The sequence below is a fragment of the Schistocerca cancellata genome, chromosome 2 (assembly GCF_023864275.1).
Source record: "Schistocerca cancellata isolate TAMUIC-IGC-003103 chromosome 2, iqSchCanc2.1, whole genome shotgun sequence".
NCBI classification, from domain to species: domain Eukaryota; kingdom Metazoa; phylum Arthropoda; class Insecta; order Orthoptera; family Acrididae; genus Schistocerca; species Schistocerca cancellata.
The window spans coordinates 538019817-538045801 of NC_064627.1; the positions used below are offsets into that span (position 1 = coordinate 538019817).

The following is a 25985-nucleotide window of genomic DNA, read 5'->3' on the forward strand; positions in this document are numbered from 1 at the left end:
ACAATGAAAATGAATGAAATGAAGTCCCATTCTTCTTTACAGAGCGTAGGGGAACGATGCGGGAGACCCGCACCGCCTTACTAGGCAAGGTCCTAATGGAGGTGGTTTGCCGTTGCCTTCCTCCGACCGTAATGGGGATGAATGATGATGATGAAGACGACACAACAACACCCAGTCATCTCGAGGCAGGAAAAATCCCTGACCCCGCCGGGAAGCGAACCCGGGACCCCGTGCTCGGGAAGCGAGAACGCTACCGCGAGACCACGAGGGCGGACATATAACACAATACTGTCCCCGTTGTCCTGCGTGTGAGGTGCAATGCATATTTTGAGCAGTTGTTCAGCTGGATTTCCTTTGATCCAGGGTCCACTGTCGATGGTCCTGTGTACACTGCACTCTTTTTCTTTCTTTTTTTAATTTGTGACTTTTAGCCTCAAGTATTTCGGAATTTTACACTGTGTAATTGTAGATGTCGTTGGTTCAACACGGGAACACGTAGGTGCCGTATGCTGCGGGATCAACAATGTGCGCTGAACGGCGTGCTCTGAAGCAATTACGCCAGCAGCAGCAGTGCGCTCTGTCGTCAGATCCGCCTCAGATCGCCGCCACTCGTACTTTGCAGAACAGGCTAACCTCCGACCTCCGCGTTCTCTAGTGAGGCATGGTTGTCAGATATCTTGCCGCTTAGTCTTGTTTTCACCGTATTTCCACCACTTTTGATAGATGCTGACGACGGTAGCACGCTAAGAACTTTTAGGAAGTACTCACTCCCAGATGCCGGGTCGTAAAATTATGTGTTTTTTTTTATAGTCGTTTACATTACTAGATTTCTCCATTCGGGGCCCATATCGTCTCTGTATCTAAATCTGACAGAAAAAGAGACTCTGGTGCTATTTGAAGTACACCAGCGGCAAGACACAATCAATACCTTCATAGGCCATTCCAGTGGTAATCTTACTGATGACAGCGGTACTGAAGCGGACTTATTAAACACAGTTTTCCGAAATTCCATCACAAAAGAGGACGAAGTAAATATTAAAGAATTCGAATCGAGAACATCTGCCAACATGAGTAACTTGAAGCAGTTATCCTCGGTGCAGTGATGTACCTTAAAACATGAAAGCAAGTCTTCCGGTCCGTGTGGCATGCCACCAAGGTTCATTTTAAAGTAAGCAGATACAATACCCCTATACATAGCATTCGTATAAAACCACTCGCTCGAAGAAAGATCCGTACCAACAGACTGGGAAGTTGCACAGGGCAAACCAATACTCAAGAAAGGAAACAGAAGGAATCCGCTGAATTACAGATCCATATGACTAACGTTGATTTGCAGTACGATTTTGGAACATATACCGTGTTCGAACATTATGAATTATCTTGAAAGTAACGGTCTATTGACACACTGTCAGGACGTATTAAGAAAATACAACTAGCTCTTTATTCGCACGAAGTAATGGGTGATATCGACAGGGGATCTCAAATCGGTTCCATACTTGCTGATTCCCAAAAGGTTTTTGACACCGTTTTTCACAACAGACATAAAATCAAATTGCATGCCTGTGAAGTATCGCTTCAGTTGTGCGGCTGGATTCATGATTTGCTGTCAGAAAGGTCAATGTGCATAGTAATGAATGGAAAATCATCGCCTAAAACAGAAGTCATATCCTGCTTTCACCAAAGAAGTTTTAAAGGACCTCTGCTGTTCGTAATCTACATAAGCGATTTAGGAGACAATCCGAGCAGCTCGTGTAATAAAGTCCCCAAGAGATCAACACCAATTGTAAAACGACTTAGACACGATATCTGCATGATGCGAAAAGTGGCAGCTATCTCGCAGTAAAGAAAAATATGAGGCTATTCGTTAAATTTCAGCTACACGACAAATCACGCAAATTTAAAGGCTCTCAATTCGACTAAATACCTAGGAATTACTTTTACGAACTGCTTAAATTGGAACGATAGCATAGATAATGTTGTGGAGGAGGCAAATCAAAGATTACGTTTTATTGGCAGAACGCTTAGTCTACTAAATAGCCGGTCTACACTACACTTGTTCGTCCTCTGCTAGAGTATTGCTGTTGAAAGGTCTCTGTTGGATTCCTTTCATGTTTAATTTCTTAAATCTGTTGCCATTTATGGAATAAATTCCTCTTCTAAATGTACTGTGGCGTTTCTGACTATCTGGGAGGAGACTGAGCAGTGGAACGTGTTACTTTTACACATAAACAAGAACGATCTGTCACACTACTACACTTTAAAGCACAGTTTATATGTAATTCTTATATGTAATTCATGTCACACAGTCTCATACGGAACCTACATCCGCTTTCTTTTATATACTGTATATGATAAGATACTGTCATCCCCCTTCCCTTTTGTGTGAGAGGATGAATGAGCATATGTATTTCTAGTTGCATGCTTGAGGGTAGCAGACAAGGCTGTCTGCTAGAGAACAGTAGGACCAACGTCGAAACAGGTAGCTACACTTCCTAAAAGCAAAGAGGTTTCTATCCTTAGTATGGTCCTGTCCGTCTGCCCCTCTGGCCACACCCTCAGGAAGCACGCTCGGCAGTAGGGCAGTTGCAGGGTGGCCGTGGCGAGCGTCTGAAGTGGTAAGATCTCCGGCTAAGCGCGTGTCTGTTAAGTCCGTAGGACAATGGATTTCTTAAGTTCAGCCAAACTGAAAATTTAATCACCTTTATTTCGGGTTTAGGTCTAAAATATCCGATGTTATCTTAAATTGCAGCGCAGTGTAATTATCGTGTGAAGTTCAGATTATTTTCCGGTAGTTGCTTTGTTACTACTTTGTGAGTAAAGTGGAACCACGTGTTGATCAGTAACTCTAACTAAGTTCATCAATCTTAAATCCGAATGTGCGTGAGATTATAACGTCTCGTCTTGAGAATATTTTTTTAATATAGCAACTTTTCTTTATGCTTTTCTTTATGTTCAACCCACGTGGGGTGTACTTTGCGAGACCAGTACCACGTGCTTATATAACTGTTTGACCCATCAGGTTAATAGTAAGACGTTAGTAACCAGTTCAAGGTTTTTCTTTTGTCAATTGCTTTTCGATCTAATTTATTTTAATTATCAAAATTATTGTGGAGTTGTACGCTTTGCGTAAACCAAGTTGACCACGTGAAGCATGTGGTGTAATCATCAAAGTAGCCCTCAGCTATTCTTTTTGCGAAGTCTTCACAAAGAGTTAATATGAATTTAGTATACCAGTGTGTGGTAATTACATGACGGACAGGATTGTGGTATGAACGTAATTTCTTTGGGTAAAACCTGAATCAGCAAGAAGAAATTAACCACAACCAACAGATTCAGGTTTTACCCAAAGAAATTACGTTCATACCACAATCCTGTCCGTCATGTAATTACCACACACTGGTATACTAAATTCATATTAACTCTTTGTGAAGACTTCGCAAAAAGAATAGCTGAGGGCTACTTTGATGATTACACCACATGCTTCACGTGGTCAACTTGGTTTACGCAAAGCGTACAACTCCACAATAATTTTGATAATTAAAATAAATTAGATCGAAAAGCAATTGACAAAAGAAAAACCTTGAACTGGTTACTAACGTCTTACTATTAACCTGATGGGTCAAACAGTTATATAAGCACGTGGTACTGGTCTCGCAAAGTACACCCCACGTGGGTTGAACATAAAGAAAAGCATAAAAAAAAGTTGCTATGCGAGGTGCCGGGGCTAGCAGTGTTTTTAACACTCAATTCTTAGAGAATTTACATATGTACATGATGCTCTAAGCCCACCCTTTTCTAACTCCAACTTTTCCTGTTGCACAAGGATAAAAAAAATACGCGAACTGACTCTAATCAACCCTGCCAGTGGAGTAGAAGAGAGTTTGGCACCTGCAATAATTTAATTTGTTAAATAAGTTAATTAAGCGAAGGTTTCATTAACATAGTGAGGAATGATGGGGTTGCTCTATCTATTAACAGAATGAAAGTTCTGTCCAAAATAACAATATGATTTATTAAGACTAAACACAAAATAATAAACAACAACACATGAAACATTAACAATATATCAAATTGGCTCTAATTGGATACTTAAACAAACGCTGTGAAATTGAAGTTGTCCCTAAACTAGATTGTGAGGATTATGACGAAGTGGTATGTGCAGCCAATTCCTAGCAACTCAATTCTTAGAGAAAACACATAGCCAACCCACCATTAATTGCTGCTACCCAAGACAGAACAAAGTTAGGAAAAAAAAAGACGAACAGGCGCACTCTGCTGAGCTCTGATCCCTATCTGCCGGTGCTGCGGACATACATTACCAAACCGACTTCTTGACTCCCAGAACACGATCTGCCGTACCGGAGCCGTTGGCTGGTTGCTTCGACGTCCTCGACCGAAAGGCGAGAGACGACTACCCACAAGAGCACCCGTACAAAAACCGAACACAGAACATTCCCGCCCCCACGACAGTGGCCGTGGTTAAACGTTCCAATCAGCAACTCGAAAACCGGCGGAAATTCCACTCCATTGCCGGAACGCTACCATTCCACCAATGGAGATTCTTGGCGCCAATTTCTGCGCCGATCTTGCTACGTCACGGAGCTATGCCCTGAGCAAGCCAATCACAGTTACTATTTTGCAGAAAGTGCGGGAATTTTCCCGCCACAGCTGCCTGGGTACACAAGTCATTCCCACGCCTCGCTGGTAGCCCGCCAGAAAGTGTTTTCGCTAAGTTTCTGCGAAGTAACGGAACCTCTAGCCCAGCCACTACTTCAAGCTCTGCGGGCGTGCCTCTTGACAATGTCAGTGTCTGCAAAGCATTCACTCGACTTCCTCACACCCGTCGGCTTAAAGCTTTCCAGATCAGCAGAGCCCGCCTGTCACCGGACCACCCGGGTGACGAGAGACGCTGCGTGGGAAGTCCGCGCGTGAAGGAATAGCAACTTTCCACCGCATGCAATTATAGAGGAGAATCGTAAGATAGAAATATGAGAGGGGGGTTCATGCCACCTCTCATAGCCCCTACGCCATTTTAGATTGTAATTGGTGAGCGGTTGGCTCACTTAGGAGCAAGGTAGTGAGTCAATCGCCCAAGAACAATCTCGCAAACTGGCTGCACATGCCGCACTCTATAAAGAAAATAACTGCAACTGAAAAATGCAGCTCATAGAGGGAGGATTATTTATGATGTAGCCAACTTCACCTTCTTAATATGGAACACTAACACTCACATCACACATCCATACCCAGGGAGCCCCTTCCAAACACCGATTCACACAGACATTCACTCTCTAAATATGGCCCGGGCATGTGAGCCAAATATGGAGCAATTTATTCTTTACAATCAGAGTTGGAGTGCTCCGCAATTAAATGCCCAAGATGTTACAACAATTTTAATCATTAAACTAACCTGAACTCACTCACACATGATACTATTTAAGTTAACAATCTCTTTGTGAGCTTTCAGAATCTAATTACGACCTCCGATTCATTCTGTCTCCCTGCAGCAAGAATAACCTTTACAAAATGTTCCCTGAACTGATGGTCCATTCACAATGACAGAGGTGGTATCTGCTTCAGTTTATGGGGACTTCAGGCACACTGTTTCCATACACTCAACAATAAATACAAGATAAAAAAATGGTGTGGAGAACAATACAGTAATTTGTAATGAGAATTACAGTGTAAAACAAACACATACAAGGTATCACATACATTACAAAAACAACACTAGAGAAAGAAATTAAAAAAAAACAAGGTTCATGGGACATTAAGTTGTGCGTGCACATTGCACACTGTTCACGACCGTGCTGAGAATGTGGCACTAAATCACATTGTTAGAAATGTTCGAAGCACTTCACAAATTCATTAGTTTCTCTGAGGGGGTTGGTATGTTGGGTCACATGCATTGATGCACGTGGTTCCATGTCTTGAGCATTGGAGGGCGGCTTTTGGGATGGGGCCACAGTACTGACATCACATAGGGCTAAACGTCGGGTGTTGTTGCTACGTTGTTGCAACAGCAATAGGGAGTGCTGGAGCGTCTGCAGTACGCTGTTGAGATTGTAGTCAGACCCACGCATATGATCACGGCAGTACGGTAGGAAGACACAGTGATAGGCCCTCCTCACGTCGATTAATTGTCTCTGATGTCTACTTGTTGGGATACATCACTAGTCTAGGTCTCTTCTCTCGCTGGGCAGTACTTTACGTTTCCCAATATTGCAGTTCGACGAGGGATGATGGCACGTGGAGTGACTCCACAAGTGTGTGAGGTCATCCATACAGGATCGAACTAGGAGCGACGATTGCTAAAAACTGCTCTCTAATAGAGAGGAGAAGTTAGAAATGAGACCATACATTTGTTAGTGTGGCACGATACTGCTTTGTGTAAGCAGATCGGCCAGTGCTAGTGAGTTGTAAAAACCCAAACAGGTGAGTATATAGCGTCCCTTTCTGTCCTGAGGCACATGAGACGCCAGTTATGACACCATATGTGATCTTCTTCGTGTACTCACGACTACGTGGTCTGCCGCAGGGAATCCCTCCAAACGGCTGCCTCGTGTGGGTCGCGTGTCAGTGTCAACGGCCAGCCTCACTTTCGCTTGTGGCCCGGCGAGGATCCTCCCTAATCCCTCAGGTACACGGCCCGGTGACTGTCAGCTTGTAGGACCGGACGCCCTCGCGCCCCTCACGTCAGGTAGCGCGTCGACGCTCTCCTCCTGCAGGTAGCCGATGACCTCCGGCTGGCCTCTGCGTTGCCACTATCCCAGTCCTCTGCACAATTCTTACAAAAATCATATGCCTAACTTTTCCCCATGACCTTCTATGTTATAATAAATTTACATACCGATACATTGATGGTCTGTCATTTCAGACACTGTAATTTTAATTTTATAGTTATTTATCTGTAGCTATCATAACAAAAAATGGAAATAATTTATCTTGATATTTGTGTAGAGACCGATCTCAGTATTGTACATGGTGTGTGATAACTGATGCTATGTAATGGATGAACAACTAAATGTGCGGGCCCACACTAATATTACTATTAATTATATAGATCGACAGTAGACATGCTCAAGAATTAACTACCATTTGCCAACGATCTACATTCTATGTCTTTTAATTAAATTATGTTGTTATTCAGGTCTAAGTTTTACTGTGCTATAAAGAACATGCAACTATACTACTTTCGCTCGCCAGTCGTCCCTCCATCTCGAGTCTGTGATTTGATGACCTGAAAAATAGCATCCCAACAGGCGCGCGCCACACTTGTGGTAGAAAACCCCCACAATATTAATCTAGTTATTGTTAAATCCTACAGTTTAACTTATCCTAGTATAACTTACTTTCCCTTTTATTTATTTATTTATTTATTTATTTATTTTATTTATTTTTTTTTGTTTACCTTATACACTACTCTTACATAATTCCTGTTACGCTGAGATATCTCGCTGCTCGCCGCTATTGACGACAGTGATGTGCGCGCCGTACGACACGGCCTCCGAGTTCTCACTACGCCTCACTGAAACTCCAGAGACTGGGTTAGCCATGGCTATACAAGACAATAAATTTATAGTTGAACTTAATTTTGTATGTGATGCAGTCTTAGCAATGAAAGCGCACCTTTCCAGAGGCAATGTAATTTGACCCAGCCAAGTCTGGTTCCTGTTGAGGATTCAGTCGCCCATCACACGCCAGCTACACAGTATGTCACGAATATCCTAGTATGAGTCACTGGTTATTCATCTGTGACAGTCGCAAGCAGCATGCTAAATCCCCAACCAGCACATTGGCATGGTAGGCTTTATGCCCGCATTTCTACCGTCTAGGCCCTAGGGCACCATTGGAGTCAAACGCTCACAGGTTCACCCCGACTTGCAAGACAACGATGCTGGCGCAGCTCTGCAAAAACTATACTGCCAATATTCATCCTCGAAATCTCGCAATATACCACAATCTTGCAGTGCACTGACGCGTGCCTGCAAGCATTGGTATGAACGTCTCACGAACTGGCTGTGGCCGCTATGGAGCGTATCACGACTTCTCAGAACGCTTCTAAGAGCACGTTCTTGTATGCGCCCGTTTGTGCGACATCTCGTCACTCATCACTATCCCTTAACATGGACACCAGATTGGAAAGGACAAAAACATTGCTCATGGAAAGGTAGTGCCTCTTATCGCATTGACAGTGGAGCTTGCGAACATAAACAGTGAAACGTCCCCTTAGAACAATTGTACATATGAAACGTCCCCTTCGAAACAATTTATACAAGACTGTGCTTAACCTGGCACACAATAATTTTTAGCGCAACGCAATCTGACTTTCAATAACCCCTACAAAACAATGGCCCTGACTAACTTTAACCTATACCTTTTACAAATCACTTACCTCACAAAAATCTTCGCTGCTCGAACTACTGCAATACAGCGAGTGCCACTACTGCCAGCTAAATAAAAGATTCAAACTACTGGAGGCACTAACTACTGATAGGGATAGTTAGCAAATGAAAGATATTATTAGAGAACAAACAATGTATTTACCTTAATATTCATAATTGACATCCAGTCTTACAGATTATCAAAACTCGGCCATCTCTCTCCCCACGTCCACCACTGCTGGCGGCTCACCTCCAACTGCCCAGCGCTACGCGCTGTTCGCATCCAGCTATAGCAGTTCATGACAACAATGGCAGACAACAATTCAAACTTTTCATATGTACAATTGTTCTAAGGGGACGTTTCAACAGAAAAAAAATTAGCAGCAGTAAATTCTTATGCGAGAAAACGCAGCGTGTTAATACTTTAACAATCTTAATCTATTAATGCAACGATTATTGTTCCCCGAAGAAAGGTTCATATCTTTGCCTATTCTACTCTGTACACCACTTACACTACTACTATAGCAAGGTTCACGTATTTGCCCATTCTACTACGTACACCACTTACACTACTCTATTCAACGAACTCCTTTATGTGAGAGATGTGGTGGAGTCCTATGGACTTCTTTCCTTTCAGCGTCTCTAATTCATAAGCATTGTGGTGAGCTGCTCTCCTTATACGGTACGGCCCGTTGTAAATAGAATAGAATTTTTGGCATTTCATTTTTTGTTTGTTAGAAAGTCGGAAAGACTTAACGAGCACCTTTTGTCCAATGTGGAAGTGTCGTAGACGAGCTCCCCTGTCGGCACGTCTCTTCCTGACCTCTGCTGCAGCACGTATCCTCTTGAGAGCCAAATCCACTATGGCTTGGTGCTGCGTTCGCGCACTTGGTGGGAAGTTTACGACATCGGTTATCAAGTCCTTAGGAATCCGGTTTTTCAGTACTGTAATGGGTGCCAATTTTGTTATCCCATGGGGTGCCTCATTGATCACCTCCTGGAAGTCTTTAAGGAAAACGTCCCATGTCGTGTGCTGTTTGTTACAGTACAACCGGCACAAGTTTCCGAGTTCTTTAATAACCCGTTCTGCAGCATTCGAGCTCGGATGGTGCGAAGATATAAAAATGGGATCAATTTTACACCGACGCAACGTCTCCTTCCAAGTTTTTAACTTAAACTGTGGCCCGTTATCAGAAATAATTTTACTCACATGACCAACCTGTTGTAGGAAATCCCGGATTAGGGCTCGAGATACAGTTCGTCCTGTCGCCCTCTTCAGTGGCGTAAAGGTAACGTATTTGGACGTTAGTTCAACAAACACTAATACGTAAGTATATCCTCTTCTTGTTCTTGGCAAAGGTCCCATCAAATCTGTTGCTGCTAATTGTCTTAATTTGGTCGGTACGATTGGGTATAATGGTGCCTGCATGCTCACAGTGGTGTGCTTAGCCTTTTGGCAGTCTTTACACACCGACAGTACCCTCCGAATTCGACGCTCCATGTTTCGAAAGTAACACATGGTCCTTAGCTTGAGATTGCACTTGCGTGGTCCGAAGTGTCCATAGCTGAGGTGAGTATGCCATATAACCTTGTTTATTAGGTGTTCAGGGATGCATACCCCCCATTCAGTGTCATTGGCATAATTTCGGTGGAAAATTATGCCTTTCCGCAAGAGGTAGAACTGCCTGATGGTGGCGTGTCTTCTGTCTATCCATTTCTGTTTCAATAACACTAGGGCAGGGTCCTTGTCTTGCTCCTTCTTGATGTCATGCATACTACAGGTAATAAAATTTTCAAAGGCTACTTTCTGCATATAGAAAAGGCAGTAGTGATTTTCCTCCAGATCTTCTTCCATGTTGTGCTCAAATCCGATCGGTGACCGTGATAAGGCGTCTGCAATAATGTTCTGACTGCCGGGGATATATTCTATCGAAAAGTTGTACTGCTGCAGATATGATGCCCACCTAATGAGCCGCCTGTGATTAAGCTTTGCAGTCATCAAGAACTCGAGTGCCTTGTGGTCTGTGTAGACCCTCGTCTTGCGACCAAACAGAAGGTATCTGAATTTTTCAAACGCCCATACAATAGCCAGCGCCTCTAACTCGGTTACTGAGTAATTCCTCTCACTCTTGGCTAGTACTCTGCTACCAAACGCAATTGTCTTCCACACCCTGTTTCCTTCATGTACATAGTCTTGGAACACCATGACACCCAGACCTGAGTATGAACTGTCCGTTACTATGCAAAGCTCTTCTGCTAAGTTAGGGTGTGATAGGATGGGTGCTTGTAATAATGCGAATTTTAATGCTTTCCATTCGGATTCGGCCGCCTCATCCCATTCCCAAGGAATCTTCTTTCCTGTAAGTTGATGCAACCTAGGACTGCTCTGAGTTTTGACATGTATAAAGCGGTTGTAAAAATTTATGATCCCCAAGAACCCCCTTAACTGCTTCTTTGTCGTAGGAATGGGAAACTTTTCAATCGCTTCGATCTTTTCGGGATTTGGCGCAATGCCCTCACCCGTGATGATATGTCCCAGAAATTTGACAGAGGACGTCCCAAAATTCGATTTTTCGATATTGATAGTCACTCCGTATTCCTTGAATGTCGCAAGGAGTTCACCGAGGACCGCATTGTGCTCTCCCCAAGATTTCTCCGCGATCAGCAAATCGTCCACATAGCTGGTGACATGACGTTTCAAATTATCGCTTAGTATGCCGTCCAGCCCCCGAATGAATGCGGCAGATGAAACGTTCAAACCAAATGGTAGACGACGAAACCGGTAACATCTTCCAAATGCTAAAAAGGCTGTGTACTGTCTGCAATTTGGATGGAGCTCGATCTGCCAGAAACTCGATTTTAGATCAACTGATGAGAAGATTGATATTCCATGGAAGTTTTGTAAGAGTTCCTCTAATCGTTCCGGTCTGTCTGTTTCGGGTTCTATTATGGTATTAATTTGTCGCGAGTCCAAGACTAAACGAATACTACCATCTGCCTTCTCGACTACTCTTAACGGGTTATTATAGGCTGAAGCCGTAGGTTCTATTATTCCTTCACTCAACATTCGCGTAATTTCGGCTGCTACTTTCTGTCGATATGCCAAGGGGATTGGATAGGGTGGCACACGAAACTGATTGTGCGGACGTACACGAAATTCATATTGGAAGTTCTTTATTGATCCTGTCTTGGGAATGAAGACCTCCGCATGTTCTACTAGTAATTTATGAAGTTCTTTGCGGTGGTCGCACCTTATATTCTTTATTGCTTCCACTTTTTCTCCTATTTTCTCCTTTATTTCCCCCATTATTCTGACTTCATTCTCATCTGTGTCCGCTCCCCTACCCGCAACGTCGACCTGTTCTTCCTTTCTGTCTTTCAGACACGCATAGTTTATCCGTATACAGTTAGACGGTAGTTGAGCTGGGATCAGCTGATCGTCGAATTTAATGTGGACGGGATTCCCTTTCCTCAAAACCACTTCACCTCGTCCTAGATCAACTATCGCTTCATGTTCATTTAGGAAGTCCGTTCCTATTATCATGTCGATCGCCAGATTTGGCACAATCCAGAAGTTAGACTCTATTTTGTGTCCTTGGCAGGAGAATTCCAGTCTTGTTTGTTGGGTGACCTCCGTACATTTTCCCGCTAATGCCCCTTTTATTTTGGTTTTCTTAACCGATAGGACAGGCCAGTCCATCTCCTGAGAGCACATCTTGTATGCTGCCTCAGATATTGCTGTTATGTAGCTTCCACTATCTATTATCGCATTCATACTCTTTTCAGCTATTGCTACTGTGATAAGAGGCTGCCGATCTTGTCGAGGAGTTGCTTTATGTTCCTCGAGCAGGATTTCTGATAAATCTTCGTAATGTATCATCCGTAGTTGGCCAGGTCCGAGATTACGTGCGAAATTCCGGCGGCCTGTGTTCGCACTAGTCTGGCGTCAATCCCTTGTTAAGCTCCCCCTCCTCTGACGTGCATTAGGATTTGCGGGTCTAGTTTCAATCTCCTGGTTCCACTGTTGTCCTTGGTTTCGCTCTCTCCAATTACGGTCGCTTTGCCGTTCGTTATTCCTCCTATCCCAGATTCCTTGTCTAGATTGACCCTGCTCCCTGACGTTCTGGTTTCCGTGTCTTTGGTTTCCATAACCTTGAATAGCGTAACCTTGACTTCCGTAACCCTGGTTTCCTAACTGACCAGTGCGATTATGCGATCTGTTGTCGTCTTCCCTTCCTGGCCCGTGGTATTTGTTACTTTGCCCCTTCTTCCTGTCCTTTGCGTCTTGTTTATCAAAGACTACTTCGAGTTCGCGCAATAGACTCTTGAATGCTTCTATGTCAGATCCACACTTGCCGACAAGTGTCTGTTGGTACCTAACTGGCAATTTGGAAAAGCAAAATTTAATGATTTCTCCGTTGCTATATGGACTATCTAAAAATTGATTCTTCTTGAGTAACTCATCAAGAAATTTGGTTGCGCTCCTATACCCGGACACTTCCAGTTCAGGACAAAATATTATTTCATCTTTAATCCTGTCCTGCGTTTCCTTTGACCAGTAGGTCCGCAGGAATGCACCAACAAATTCCTGATAAGTCCGACACGTCACTGCTACACCCCGCATCTTTTCCGCGGCTTGGCCTTCGATGTGTCCACACATGAATTCTAATTTTGCCTGGGTTGGCCATGATGCCGGTAATGAATTTGTAAACTGCATCACCCAGCTCTTCGGATGCATCGACCCTCCATTTTCTTTGAACTTCTGGAATTTTAGTATCGACAGGAAATGATTCTGATCAAAATCCTGTCTGATCCTCGCACTGGTGTTGTCACTCGTTTCCGATACTTGCACGTCTGCTGAGTGTCCTGTTCTATCTTGGTGATAACTGTGATGTGCTACCTCTGTATCACAGTGGAAGTGGCACTCAGAATTCACAAGTGGGCTACAATTATTGGAGCTATTACTCGCTGTTTCTGCGTGTGCATTGTTAGTTCCGCACTCGGTCATTGGGCTAGAGCACGGCGGGCTTTTCCTCGGAGACACAATTCTGTGTACTCCATCATTGGTATCCGAACGCGCAGTGCTCGTGTGCCCGTTTCGCTCTAGTTTTGCTATCCGACTCTCTACTTCTTCCATTCGTTTCGTGTTGTTCGCAACCGCGATATTACCCTGAATTTTTAAGAACGCTAGGGATTTTGAGTGGGATTGTGTTGTACGTCGCAAGCGCCCTGCGAGTTTAGAAGTTGCTTCCGCGACTTTCATTGCCCCTATTGCTGCCGTTTTAGCCAGGCCTGCTACTTTTTGTGCAGCCATTGACATTTGTTTTACCTCTCCACATTCTTTCTTTATTGTTAGTAATTCCCCACGAATTTCCCCTATATGCGAAATTATTGCCTCAGTGTCCTTCTTACGCTGTTCGTCAGCTTCTTCCTTCTCCTTCTTACGTTGTTTCTCCTCTTCTTCCTTCTCCTTCTTACGTTGTTTCTCCTCTTCTTCCTTCTCCCTCTTACGCTGTTCGTCAGCTTCTTCCTTCTCCCTCTTACGTTGTTCGTCAGCTTCTTCTTTCATTGATCGTAGGAAGCTCAGTATTGGGTTAATGTCATCATTTTGATCCTCGTCACCCATGGGTGATGTAACTCTGGACACCTGGGCGCTAGAGCTCTGACGTGGCCGAGCTGGCCCCTGTCTGCTCTCGTTCGTTTGATTATAAACTTCTGCTACCGTCTCGACCTGTGTGACTGTATCTGTTTCATCCTCTACTTCACTATCATAATCACGGCCGCAACGCTGCTCTGAGATCGCGTCCAAATCACCTTCCTCATCAAAGACCCTGGCGTCCTGTCCTGCTAAAAATGTGCCCATCTCATCTCCGAACCTATTCCCGTTAAACTGCCCCTTATCCATTATGCTATCCTCTTTTGTTTTAGCTTCGCTCGATAATAGTCGTGCCTTACTTCTCGTTATCATTCATGAAAAACAAATTTATCTAAAATGCACAATAAAATTAATCTACTCCATATATTTTTACACATAGACACAAAATTTCAACAACGCTGTTCCAACGCTGTAATTACAAGCACAATTTGAAGTGGTACAGAAACCGCACACAAATCCGACAAAGTGCGATGTGGTACGGACACCAGACCAACGAAACACAAAAAAACAATGAACAAAAAAAACAAAACAAAAAAAAATATATACACTGAAAACAAAAACTGTAATCATGCGCCGCTACTTAAAACTAAACGCGGAACTACCGGAAAAAAAAACTTGGGTATTAATCAATAAAAAAAAGAGAGAAAAAAAAATTGAATGTTCCTACTAAGAATCCTGTTTGCTTATCAGAGATTCACAGGGAAGATCCGAGGCCAAGGGTCGCCATATTATGCGAGGTGCCGGGGCTAGCAGTGTTTTTAACACTCAATTCTTAGAGAATTTACATATGTACATGATGCTCTAAGCCCCCCCTTTTCTAACTCCAACTTTTCCTGTTGCACAAGGATAAAAAAAATACGCGAACTGACTCTAATCAACCCTGCCAGTGGAGTAGAAGAGAGTTTGGCACCTGCAATAATTTAATTTGTTAAATAAGTTAATTAAGCGAAGGTTTCATTAACATAGTGAGGAATGATGGGGTTGCTCTATCTATTAACAGAATGAAAGTTCTGTCCAAAATAACAATATGATTTATTAAGACTAAACACAAAATAATAAACAACAACACATGAAACATTAACAATATATCAAATTGGCTCTAATTGGATACTTAAACAAACGCTGTGAAATTGAAGTTGTCCCTAAACTAGATTGTGAGGATTATGACGAAGTGGTATGTGCAGCCAATTCCTAGCAACTCAATTCTTAGAGAAAACACATAGCCAACCCACCATTAATTGCTGCTACCCAAGACAGAACAAAGTTAGGAAAAAAAAAGACGAACAGGCGCACTCTGCTGAGCTCTGATTGTCACCTAGGAAAATCCCTATCTGCCGGTGCTGCGGACATACATTACCAAACCGACTTCTTGACTCCCAGAACACGATCTGCCGTACCGGAGCCGTTGGCTGGTTGCTTCGACGTCCTCGACCGAAAGGCGAGAGACGACTACCCACAAGAGCACCCGTACAAAAACCGAACACAGAACATTCCCGCCCCCACGACAGTGGCCGTGGTTAAACGTTCCAATCAGCAACTCGAAAACCGGCGGAAATTCCACTCCATTGCCGGAACGCTACCATTCCACCAATGGAGATTCTTGGCGCCAATTTCTGCGCCGATCTTGCTACGTCACGGAGCTATGCCCTGAGCAAGCCAATCACAGTTACTATTTTGCAGAAAGTGCGGGAATTTTCCCGCCACAGCTGCCTGGGTACACAAGTCATTCCCACGCCTCGCTGGTAGCCCGCCAGAAAGTGTTTTCGCTAAGTTTCTGCGAAGTAACGGAACCTCTAGCCCAGCCACTACTTCAAGCTCTGCGGGCGTGCCTCTTGACAATGTCGGTGTCTGCAAAGCATTCACTCGACTTCCTCACACCCGTCGGCTTAAAGCTTTCCAGATCAGCAGAGCCCGCCTGTCACCGGACCACCCGGGTGACGAGAGACGCTGCGTGGGAAGTCCGCGCGTGAAGGAATAGCAACTTTCCACCGCATGCAATTATAGAGGAGAATCGTAAGATAGAAATATGAGAGGGGGGTTCATGCCACCTCTCAGCTATATTAAAAAAATATTCTCAAGACGAGACGTTATAATCTCACGCACATTCGGATTTAAGATTGATGAACTTAGTTAGAGTTACTGATCAACACGTGGTTCCACTTTACTCACAAAGTAGTAACAAAGCAACTACCGGAAAATAATCTGAACTTCACACGATAATTACACTGCGCTGCAATTTAAGATAACATCGGATATTTTAGACCTAAACCCGAAATAAAGGTGATTAAATTTTCAGTTTGGCTGAACTTAAGAAATCCATTGTCCTACGGACTTAACAGACACGCGCTTAGCCGGAGATCTTACCACTTCAGACGCTCGCCACGGCCACCCTGCAACTGCCCTACTGCCGAGCGTGCTTCCTGAGGGTGGCTCACAAAGACCAACGGAAGTGGCCAGAGGGGCAGCTTCCTATACCAACATGACAACAGACGGACAGGACCATACTAAGGATAGAAACCTCTTTGCTTTTAGGAAGTGTAGCTACCTGTTTCGACGTTGGTCCTACTGTTCTCTAGCAGACAGCCTTGTCTGCTACCCTCAAGCATGCAACTAGAAATACATATGCTCATTCATCCTCTCACACAAAAGGGAAGGGGGATGACAGTATCTTATCATATACAGTATATAAAAGAAAGCGGATGTAGGTTCCGTATGAGACTGTGTGACATGAATTACATATAAGAATTACATATAAACTGTGCTTTAAAGTGTAGTAGTGTGACAGATCGTTCTTGTTTATGTGTAAAAGTAACACGTTCCACTGCTCAGTCTCCTCCCAGATAGTCAGAAACGCCACAGTACATTTAGAAGAGGAATTTATTCCATAAATGGCAACAGATTTAAGAAATTAAACATGAAAGGAATCCAACAGAGACCTTTCACTGTGCTGTATGGGATCCTTACCAAATAGGACTGACGGAGTATATCGAAAAAACTCAACGAAGGGCAGCTCGTTTACTATTATCGCGAAGTAGGGCAGAAAGTTTGACGGCTTGATGGCAGTTATTGAAACAAAGGCTAGATATTCTCAAGAAATTTCAGTCACCAACTTTCTCTGCTGAATGTGAAAATATTTTATTGCCACCAACTCACTCAGGGACAAAGGATCGTCATAGTTAAATAAAAGAAATCAGATCTCAAGATTAAAGTGTTCATTTTTCCCATGAGCTGTTAGAGAGTTAAATGGCAGAGGAATAGTGTGAAGGTGGTTCGAAGAAGGCTCTCCCAGGCACTCAAGTGTGAATTGGAGAGTTGTCATGTAGATGTAGATGTAGAATGATTCCCCATTCGTCTGGGCTCCGCTTATATAATTTCCTTATCGCTCCATGTGGCTACGGTGCCACCAGGCAGCATTTAATTTTGTTGTTGGCAGTGGTCATTATGTTTTGTCTCGTAAATGCAGCAGTGGCATACCACCTCTAATGGTACCATGCTAGTAAAGCCCTGTGATGTTCGGAGCAACCCTCATGTTGATGACAGCCTCCATATGCGTATGCGATTGACGGAGTGTATTGTTAAGAACTTGGTATGAAGTGCACCTTTTTACTAGCAGGTTAATGGAGGAGTCATAAGTGTACGCTGGTTGTTTCAGTGGTGCATGTGGGAGATGGACCTGGCGCACCACCGCACGCTGGACCCGTCGCAGCGCGAGTTCATCATCCTGCTGGAACTGGAGCCCCTGGAACGCTCCGCGCTGCCGCGCCACCTACGCTTCTTGATGGACACCCGCTCGTGCGTACAGTGGCACCAGGCAGCCGACAGCGACCACCACCAGCAGGCACTGCGCTCTCTCAAGCGGGCCCTGGGGCCAGGCCTCTTCCCCCGTACTGAGACCACTGTCTGCTGACCACGAGGGGCCTCCACCTCCGACGGAATTCCAACTGTCTTACTGCGCTTCACCAAATTGTCGTTATATGGGGTGAAAATTAATGAAACCGGCAAACAGCAGGGGCGGATTCCTGATTGGAAATGGACGAGAAGAGGTCCTACGAACACATGTCCAGAAATGGACGGTATGCGTGCAACGACAACAAATTGTCTCGGAACACAGTACAGTGCTGCATCGCATCCACGTTTCAGATGTTGACAGTGGCCTCCACGGGATGCAATGCATGCGTTCACACGTGACGTCATGGACTGCCACACTCTTTTGCACGTTCTGCCTCTCATTGAATACTGTTTCAGATATCGTGAACACGAAAGGTCTGCACATGAGGAACTGGTTCAGCATACATAACGCTTTTCAGATGCCCCAAGAGGTTGACGCTGACGCTGAAGCTGAAAAGACGAGTCTATCCTTGGCTTGTGGTGGTGCAGTTTAGACCAAATTTGTCATTCCTGCGGTTCCTGTAAAGAGAGAAGGATATAATACCATTCTTGTTGATTGGTCCTAGCTGGTGTAACCTGGAAAGCCCCAAGAGTTTAAAATCCAAAGAGTTTAAGTCAGTTGATCTAGCATCCGATGCTACAGGGCCTACGCATCCTGTTAAGCGTCTGAGGATGATGTTGTTGAGGTGTCGGCGAACAGTAACGCGGAAACTGGGAGTTGGTTCGAAATGCAGAAACCACATAAGTGTCGTATTGCCAAAGGCACATTCTCAAATAGCCCAGGCACAGTATTCCATAGAAAGTCCTCTGTCAAGGCGTTGAGAAATTTATGTGGCCATCAAGAATCCCTGCCCACACATTGATGATGAACCGATTCTGATGAGAGGCCTCAACCATTGCCTGAGGATTGTCTGTTGCCAACAGATGACGATTATGCAGACTGATGATGCAAGTTCTGGTAAAGGTTGTTTCATCGGTAAAGAGGACTGCTGACAAAAATCCTATAATTATGACAGTCTGTTGCAAAAATCACCTACAAAATCCTTCCCGTAGAGGGAAATCCGCTGCTAATATTCCTTGCACTCATTGCAGGTAATAGGTATAGTAGCGGTTGTCATGCAGGATACACATAATCGTTGGCTTAAACCACGTTGGCGGGCCACTTGCCTGGAGTTTATACCAGGTTTCGTTCCAATATCCTGTAGAAGCTGGTCCTCCAGATCTGGTGTAAGCGCATTCTCTCGCCTTCGTGCACGCTCGTCTTTCTGAAAATGACCCATGATCACACAAACGCTTAACAGGGGCCTGAAATGTTGTATGATGTGATATAGCCGTGCTGCCTCTCGACCATTTCCATCTGGTCGGCTATACAGTAACACCATCTCGGCTTGTTCCCGACATGAGTGCCGGACTGTTTTGCTGCTTACAGTACGCTGAGCCCACCACAGCTGCAATGCACATGGAACATGTTCATAGGACCTTTTTTCCTTCATTTCCAGTTAGGAATCCGTCCCTGCAGTTCATCGGTTTTATTAATGTTCAGCTTGTGTACAGGACAAGCCAAAAAAAGAAATGAGAAGGCCAGACTAGGGTAGGCCGTCGAACCGACCCGAATCACTATTGTGGAGCTTCAGCCATAAAACGACAGCCAATTTGCACCGACTGTGCGAAAGTTTGTCCGGTAAACGAATGCGTTTGGGTATGTCTAGCAGAACTGTTTCTGCAGTAGTGCTGTAATGACAATAACGATTAAAAATACTCTGACTACATAATTGTTCGCTGTGCATTACATAAATACCTGTTACTACGCTAGTTTAATTAAGATAAATTAAATTTACATTGGAAATATGAAGAGACAATAAACTCCCTTTGCTTACACAGTTCTGTACACTTGTTGGGAAGGATGAGATCATTGTTGTAATGTGTGCATGGTGCAATTGTGCAAGTGTTTGGGCCTGCCAGCGCTGGCAATATTAATAAAACAAGTTTTGAAAATGTTCCAGCCAATATGCGTTTCACTAAATTCCTTCTGAGTGTGTAATCACGTTTAAACTACCAATAGCAGCCAGCGTTCATCAGGGTGACTAAGACTGCCTGCATAAGCAACCAAAGTATGAAATACTAGTTTTATTACAACAATCGGAAAAATGCTCTTATCTGAGCACAAAAAAGGCAAATATGCTCCTGTTTAGACTCTGCCTGGAAAGTACGGTACCAGCTGCCTCATTCTACTTTCCTCAGCGCCTTTAAAAATTTTGCCAAAAATTTTGGTATGCGAACATATTCGCGCTCTTTTTAACATGCAGTTCACCTCTCACTCCCATAAGGTCCCTAACTGTAACTCGTTCACATCCACTCGTCCATCACTGTAAGCCGATCATACTAATTCACTCCCATTCTCTCATTCTCACTCACTCAATTTAGCCCAACACGTTGCCACTGTCTCTTTTTGTGTAACTCTTACTGTCTTATAGCCACAATCTCCTTCGTTCTGTCCTACTTCTGCTGTCTCCTCTTATTGTCATTGTCTCCCTCTTGCTCTCTCTTACTGCTGCTACTTCATCCACTCCTTCCCTATGCTGCTGTCTCACTTCGCTGTCACTGTATCTCTCTTCTTCGTTGCCATTGTCATAGACTCTGTCTTTCATTACCACTAGCTCTCAACCACTTCCACTTTCTTCTTCTCTTTCTTTCTCTCCCACTGGCACAGCATCCTTCACTCTTTTCCTAGCACTATTCTGTCACTGTTAATATGTTCCACTGCCACTGTGTCCCTCCCTTTCCCTCACTGCCATTGTCTCCTTCGCTCTTTCTCTACCATAACCACTTCCAGTATTTATACCTCTTCGTCTCTTTCCCAATACCACTGTCTTCTTTTACCTTAACATAAAAAACGCGAATATGTTCGCATGCTACAATTTTTGGGAAAATTTTTAAAGGTACTGAGGAAGATAGAATGAGACAGTTGATACCACTTCTCGGTCAGAGTCTTTTAAATAGGAGCATGTTTGCCTCTTTTGTGCTTCGATAGGAGCATTTTTCCGCTGGTCCCCTTATTTTCTGTGCAACAGCAGAGCATGTCACTCATATGAAAAGAAGTTAATGACTCAACAAAATTTTTATAGTTTACTTAGGTGAAACGGAAATAACCTAAAACTAATTTTATACCTTAGACTGGATTTTACGTGCACAAAACGTCTGCAAGTACCTCAGTACTACAACATAGAGTTTCCAGAAGCCTTCTGATGATAACGGAGCCACTCTACAGCATATTTCTTCGTGCTCCGCACGTAATAAACTACTTTTACGCCTCGAACCGGATTTTACGTGTACGTGAGCCTCTGTATCCCGGAAAAGGATAAAAGATGGCACGAAAATTTTCAAGGTTGTTCGAAGTTGAGATCTTCGGAATATATTATAAAAACTTAAGCCATCTGCAGTGCACATCCGTGCTGGAAATTGTGGCTCGTTTTCGTACTAAGAAACTTTGTTTTTTGGATGTTTCTCGATAATGGATAAAGATTTTTGAAAACGGGAAGATAGCACTTCTAGAGAATGGCACTTCTGTGAAAATCCGAGAAATTTTCTGTGGTTAGTTATTTAGATCTCCGTTGTTGGCGGCGAAAAAACTGTGAAAAACCCTTTTTTCGGGTTATCTCAGGAACCACTCAAGAACTAACTGGTGAACTGAATGGTGCACCTTCGTGATGTTTTGCAGTACAATTCTACTGAAGCACTGGATGACAGTAGTCAGGCAGTAGGTGCTCCTAACTTCAGACTGTAGAGAAGTACTGTGAAGAAGTCCACAGTCATAAATACACTGAAGAGCCAAAGAAACTGGTATAGGCATGCGTATTTTGTTACAGAGATATGTAAACAGGCGTAATATGGCGCTGCGGTCTGCAACGCCTATGTCGGACAAGTGTCTGGCGCAGTTGTTAGGTCAGTTACTGCTGCTACAATGGCAGGTTATCAAAATGTAAGTAAGGTTGGACATGGTGTTATAGTCGGCGCGTAAGTGACGGGACACAACATCTCCTAGGTAGCGATGAAGTGGGGATTTTCCCGTACGACCATTTCACGAGTGTACCGTGAATATCGGGAATCCGGTAACAGATCAAACCTCCGACATCGCTGCTGCCGGAAAGAGATTTTTCATCAGAACTATGAACAAAAAGAAAAAAAAAACTTAATCTTTCACTCCTCACTCAAGACGCGATTTTCAGAATACTTACGCACTAGAATAACAGCCACAGTAATAACCAGAATCGCCGCGCGGAGTAGCGTGGTTTGAGGCGCCATGTCACGGATTGCGCGCCCCCACCCGCCGGAGGTTGGAGTCCTCCCTCGGCACGAGTGTGTGTGTTGTTCTTGGCATAAGTTAGTTTAAGTAGTGTGTATGTTTAGGGACCGATGACCTCAGCAGTTTGGTACGTTAGGAATTCACACACACACACACACACACACACACACACACACACACACACAGGCAATAACCAGAATCAAAACGAGATTAATAGCCACAGCAGTAACCAAAATGACAACCTGGTCGAGAGCGCAAAATTAAGGAGAGTAAATCTGAAGTGAACACAGAGAGCAAGTGGACTACCCAACCAGTGATGTCTCCTCGAAGTGGAATGGAAAATGCCCGGTGTAAATCAGACAGTAAGAAATGCCGACTGCAACTCCTATGCAGAAATAAAGAAGTCAAGTAGACGCGAAGAATGGAGACCTGCTGTAGATGCTGCTGCCAAAGGTACTGCTGCCAACCAGTCCTATAGTAATGATTAAAATATGAAGAAATTTGTCGGCTCTCTATAAAGAGCTTTCATTGTGTAAGACAGAGACGCCGCTGCAAATACGAAACCTAGCTTAACACTTCCACTTCAGCCTATACTTTAATATTTGTGAAGCAACTAAAGAGTTAAAAGGCACATGAAAGTATGAACGGAAGGTAATCAGTTGGGAGCTGCGTATAAATTTAGCAAATTTGTGTTGGTTGACATCATGATGTTAGACAACAGTGAAATATTACAGACTTTCAACCAACATACGCTGAAGAGCCAAAAACACTGGTACACCTACCTAATATCGTGTAAGGTCCTCCGCGAGCACGCAGAAGCACCGCAACACGACGTGCACGGACTCGATTAATGTCTGAAATAGTGCTGGAGGAAAGTGAAACCATGAATCCTGCAGGGCTGTCCATAAATCCGTAAGAAGTGTGGTAGATCCGCTGTAGTTTTCTATCTACATAAATGATCTTTGGGATAGGGTGGATAGCAATGTGCGGCTGTTTGCTGATGATGCTGTGGTGTACGGGAAGGTGTCGTCGTTGAGTGACTGTAGGAGGATACAAGATGACCTGGACAGGATTTGTGACTGGTGTAAAGAATGGCAGCTAACTCTAAATATAGATAAATGTAAATTAATGCAGATGAATAGGAAAAAGAATCCTGTAATGTTTGAATACTCCATTAGTAGTGTAGCGCTTGACACAGTCACGTCCATTAAATATTTGGGCGTAACATTGCAGAGCTATATGAAGTGGGACAAGCATGTAATGGCAGTTGTGGGGAAGGCAGATAGTCGTCTTCGGTTCATTGGTAGAATTTTGGGAAGATGTGGTTCATCTGTAAAGGAGACCTCGTATAAAACACTAATACGACCTATTCTTGAGTACTGCTCGAGCGTTTGGGATCCCTAACAGATCGGATTGAGGGAGGACATAGAAACAATTCAGATTCGGGCTGCTAGATTTGTTACTGGTAGGTTTGATCATCACGCGAGTGTTACGGAAATGCTTCAGGAACTCGGGTGGGAGTCTCTAGAGGAAAGGAGGCGTTCTTTTCGTGAATCGCTACTGAGGAAATTTAGAGAACCAGCATTTGAGGCTGACTACAGTACAATTTTACTGCCGCCAACTTACATGTCGCGGAAAGACCACAAAGATAAGATAAGAGAGATTAGGGCTCGTACAGAGGCATATAGCCAGTCATTTTTCCCTCGTTCTGTTTGGGAGTGGAACAGGGAGAGAAGATGTTAGTTGTGGTACGACGTACCCTCCGTCACGCACCGTATGGTGGATTGCGGAGTATGTATGTATTATGTAGATGTAAAAGAGTATGAGGGAGTGGAGATCTCTTCTGAACAGCACGTTGCAAGGCATCCCAGATATGCTCAATAATGTTCATGTCTGGAGAGTTTGGTATTTAAACTCAGAAGAGTGTTCCTGGAGCCACTCTGTAGCAATTCTGGACGTATGGGATGTCGCATTTTTCTGCTGGAATTTCCCAAGTCCGTCGGAATGCACAGTGGATATGAATGGATGCTGGTGATCAGGATGCTTACGTATGTGTCTCCTGTCAAAGTCGTATCTAGATGTATCTGGGGTCCCATATCACTCCAACTGCACACGCCCCACTCCATTACAGAGCCTCCACCAGCTTGAACATTCCCCTAGGGTCCATGGATTCGTGAGCTTGGCTCCATATACGTACATGTCGATCCGCTCGACAAAATTGGAAACGAGACTCGTCTGACCAGGCAACATCTTTCCAGCCATTAACAGTCCAATGTCGGTGTTGATGGGTCCACGCGAGACGTAAAGCTTTGTGCAGTGCAGTCATGAAGCTTACACGAGTGGGCCTTCGGTTCGGAAAGCCCATAACGATGATGTTTCCTTGAATGGTTCGTACGCTGACACTTGTTGATGGCCCAGCATTAAAATCTGCTGCTATTTGCGGAAGGGTTGCTCACCTGTCACGTTGAACGATTCTCTTCAGTCGTCGTTGGTCTTGCAGGATCTTTTTTCCGGCCGCAGTGATGTCGGAGATTTGATTTTTTACCGGATTTCTGACATTCACGGTACACTCGTGAAGTTGTCGTACGGAAACATCCCCACTTCATCGCTACTTCAGAGATGCTGTGTCCCATCACTCATGCGCCGACTATAACACCACGTTCAAACTCACTTAAACCTTGATAACCTGCCATTGTAGCAGCGGTAACCGATCTAACAACTGCGCCAGACACTTGTTGTCTTATGTAGGCGTTGCCGACTGCAGCGCCATATTATGCCTGTTTACACATCTCTGTATTTGAATACGCATGCCTATACCAGTTTCTTTTGCGTTTCAGTGTATCTGCTCGCTCAAGAGGCATATAGAGCACCTCGAAAACTTTGACCGTCGTTTTCGCAGAAATGGTCGAGTATCTACGGGCAAGCCGACACACGTATACGCTTATTTTACCCCTCTTCCATTGAGTGAAGTTTATGGGAAATCGGGTTATGGCATTTCTACATCTACATCATACTCCGCAAGCCACCTAATGGTGTGTGATGGAGGGTACTTTCGATACCATTATCTGATCCCTCCAACCCTGTCCTACTCGTGAATTGTGCGTGGGAAGGACGATTGTCTGTAAGCCTCTGTATTGGCTCTAATTTCTCGAATTTTCTGCTCGTGGTCAATATGCGAGATGTATGTGGGGGAATTAATATGTTGTCCGACTCCTCCTGAAAAATGCTGTCCCGAACTTTCAATAGTAAATCTCTCCGTGATGCACAACGCGTCTCTTCTAACGTCTGCCAGAGGAATTCGTTAAGTATCTCCGTAACGCTCTCTCGCCAGCTAAAAGACCCCGTGACGAAACGGGCCGCTCTTCGTTGGATCTTCTCTATCTGTCCTATCTGCCAGGGATCCCAGATAGATGAACAATACTCCAGAATCGGGGGAACATAGAGGAGATGTTCATTACCAAAAAAGTCATAATTCTTGAGCACAAAACATGTTTCATAATTCTACAACAGATTGACGTCGACGATATAGGTGGATCTGTCTTACGGCCTTTCTTAAAAACAGGAAAGACCTGCGCTTTTTTCCAGTCGTTAGGTACCTTTCGGTGCTCAAGCTATTCACGATGAATTACTGCCTGAAGGGGAGCAAATTTTTTCGCATAATCTGTATAGAATCTTATAGGTATCTCATCTGGTCCTGAAGCCTTTCCGCTACTAAGCGATTGTAACTGCTTTTCAATTCTGTCATCGGTTATCT

At 44.1% G+C, this 25985-nt stretch overlaps 1 protein-coding gene across 1 annotated transcript in view; it reads left to right on the forward strand.

The window, feature by feature from the left end:
* The window catches only part of LOC126162090 (toll-like receptor 2), a 104022-nt gene extending 84133 nt beyond the window's left edge, over positions 1–19889 (forward strand). The window contains exon 6 of the mRNA XM_049918368.1: positions 17693–19889. Coding sequence (XP_049774325.1) covers positions 17693–17947 — 255 coding nt within the window. The 3' untranslated portion in view covers positions 17948–19889. The remainder of the gene's footprint in view (positions 1–17692) is intronic.
* Positions 19890–25985: the final 6096 nt, after the last annotated feature.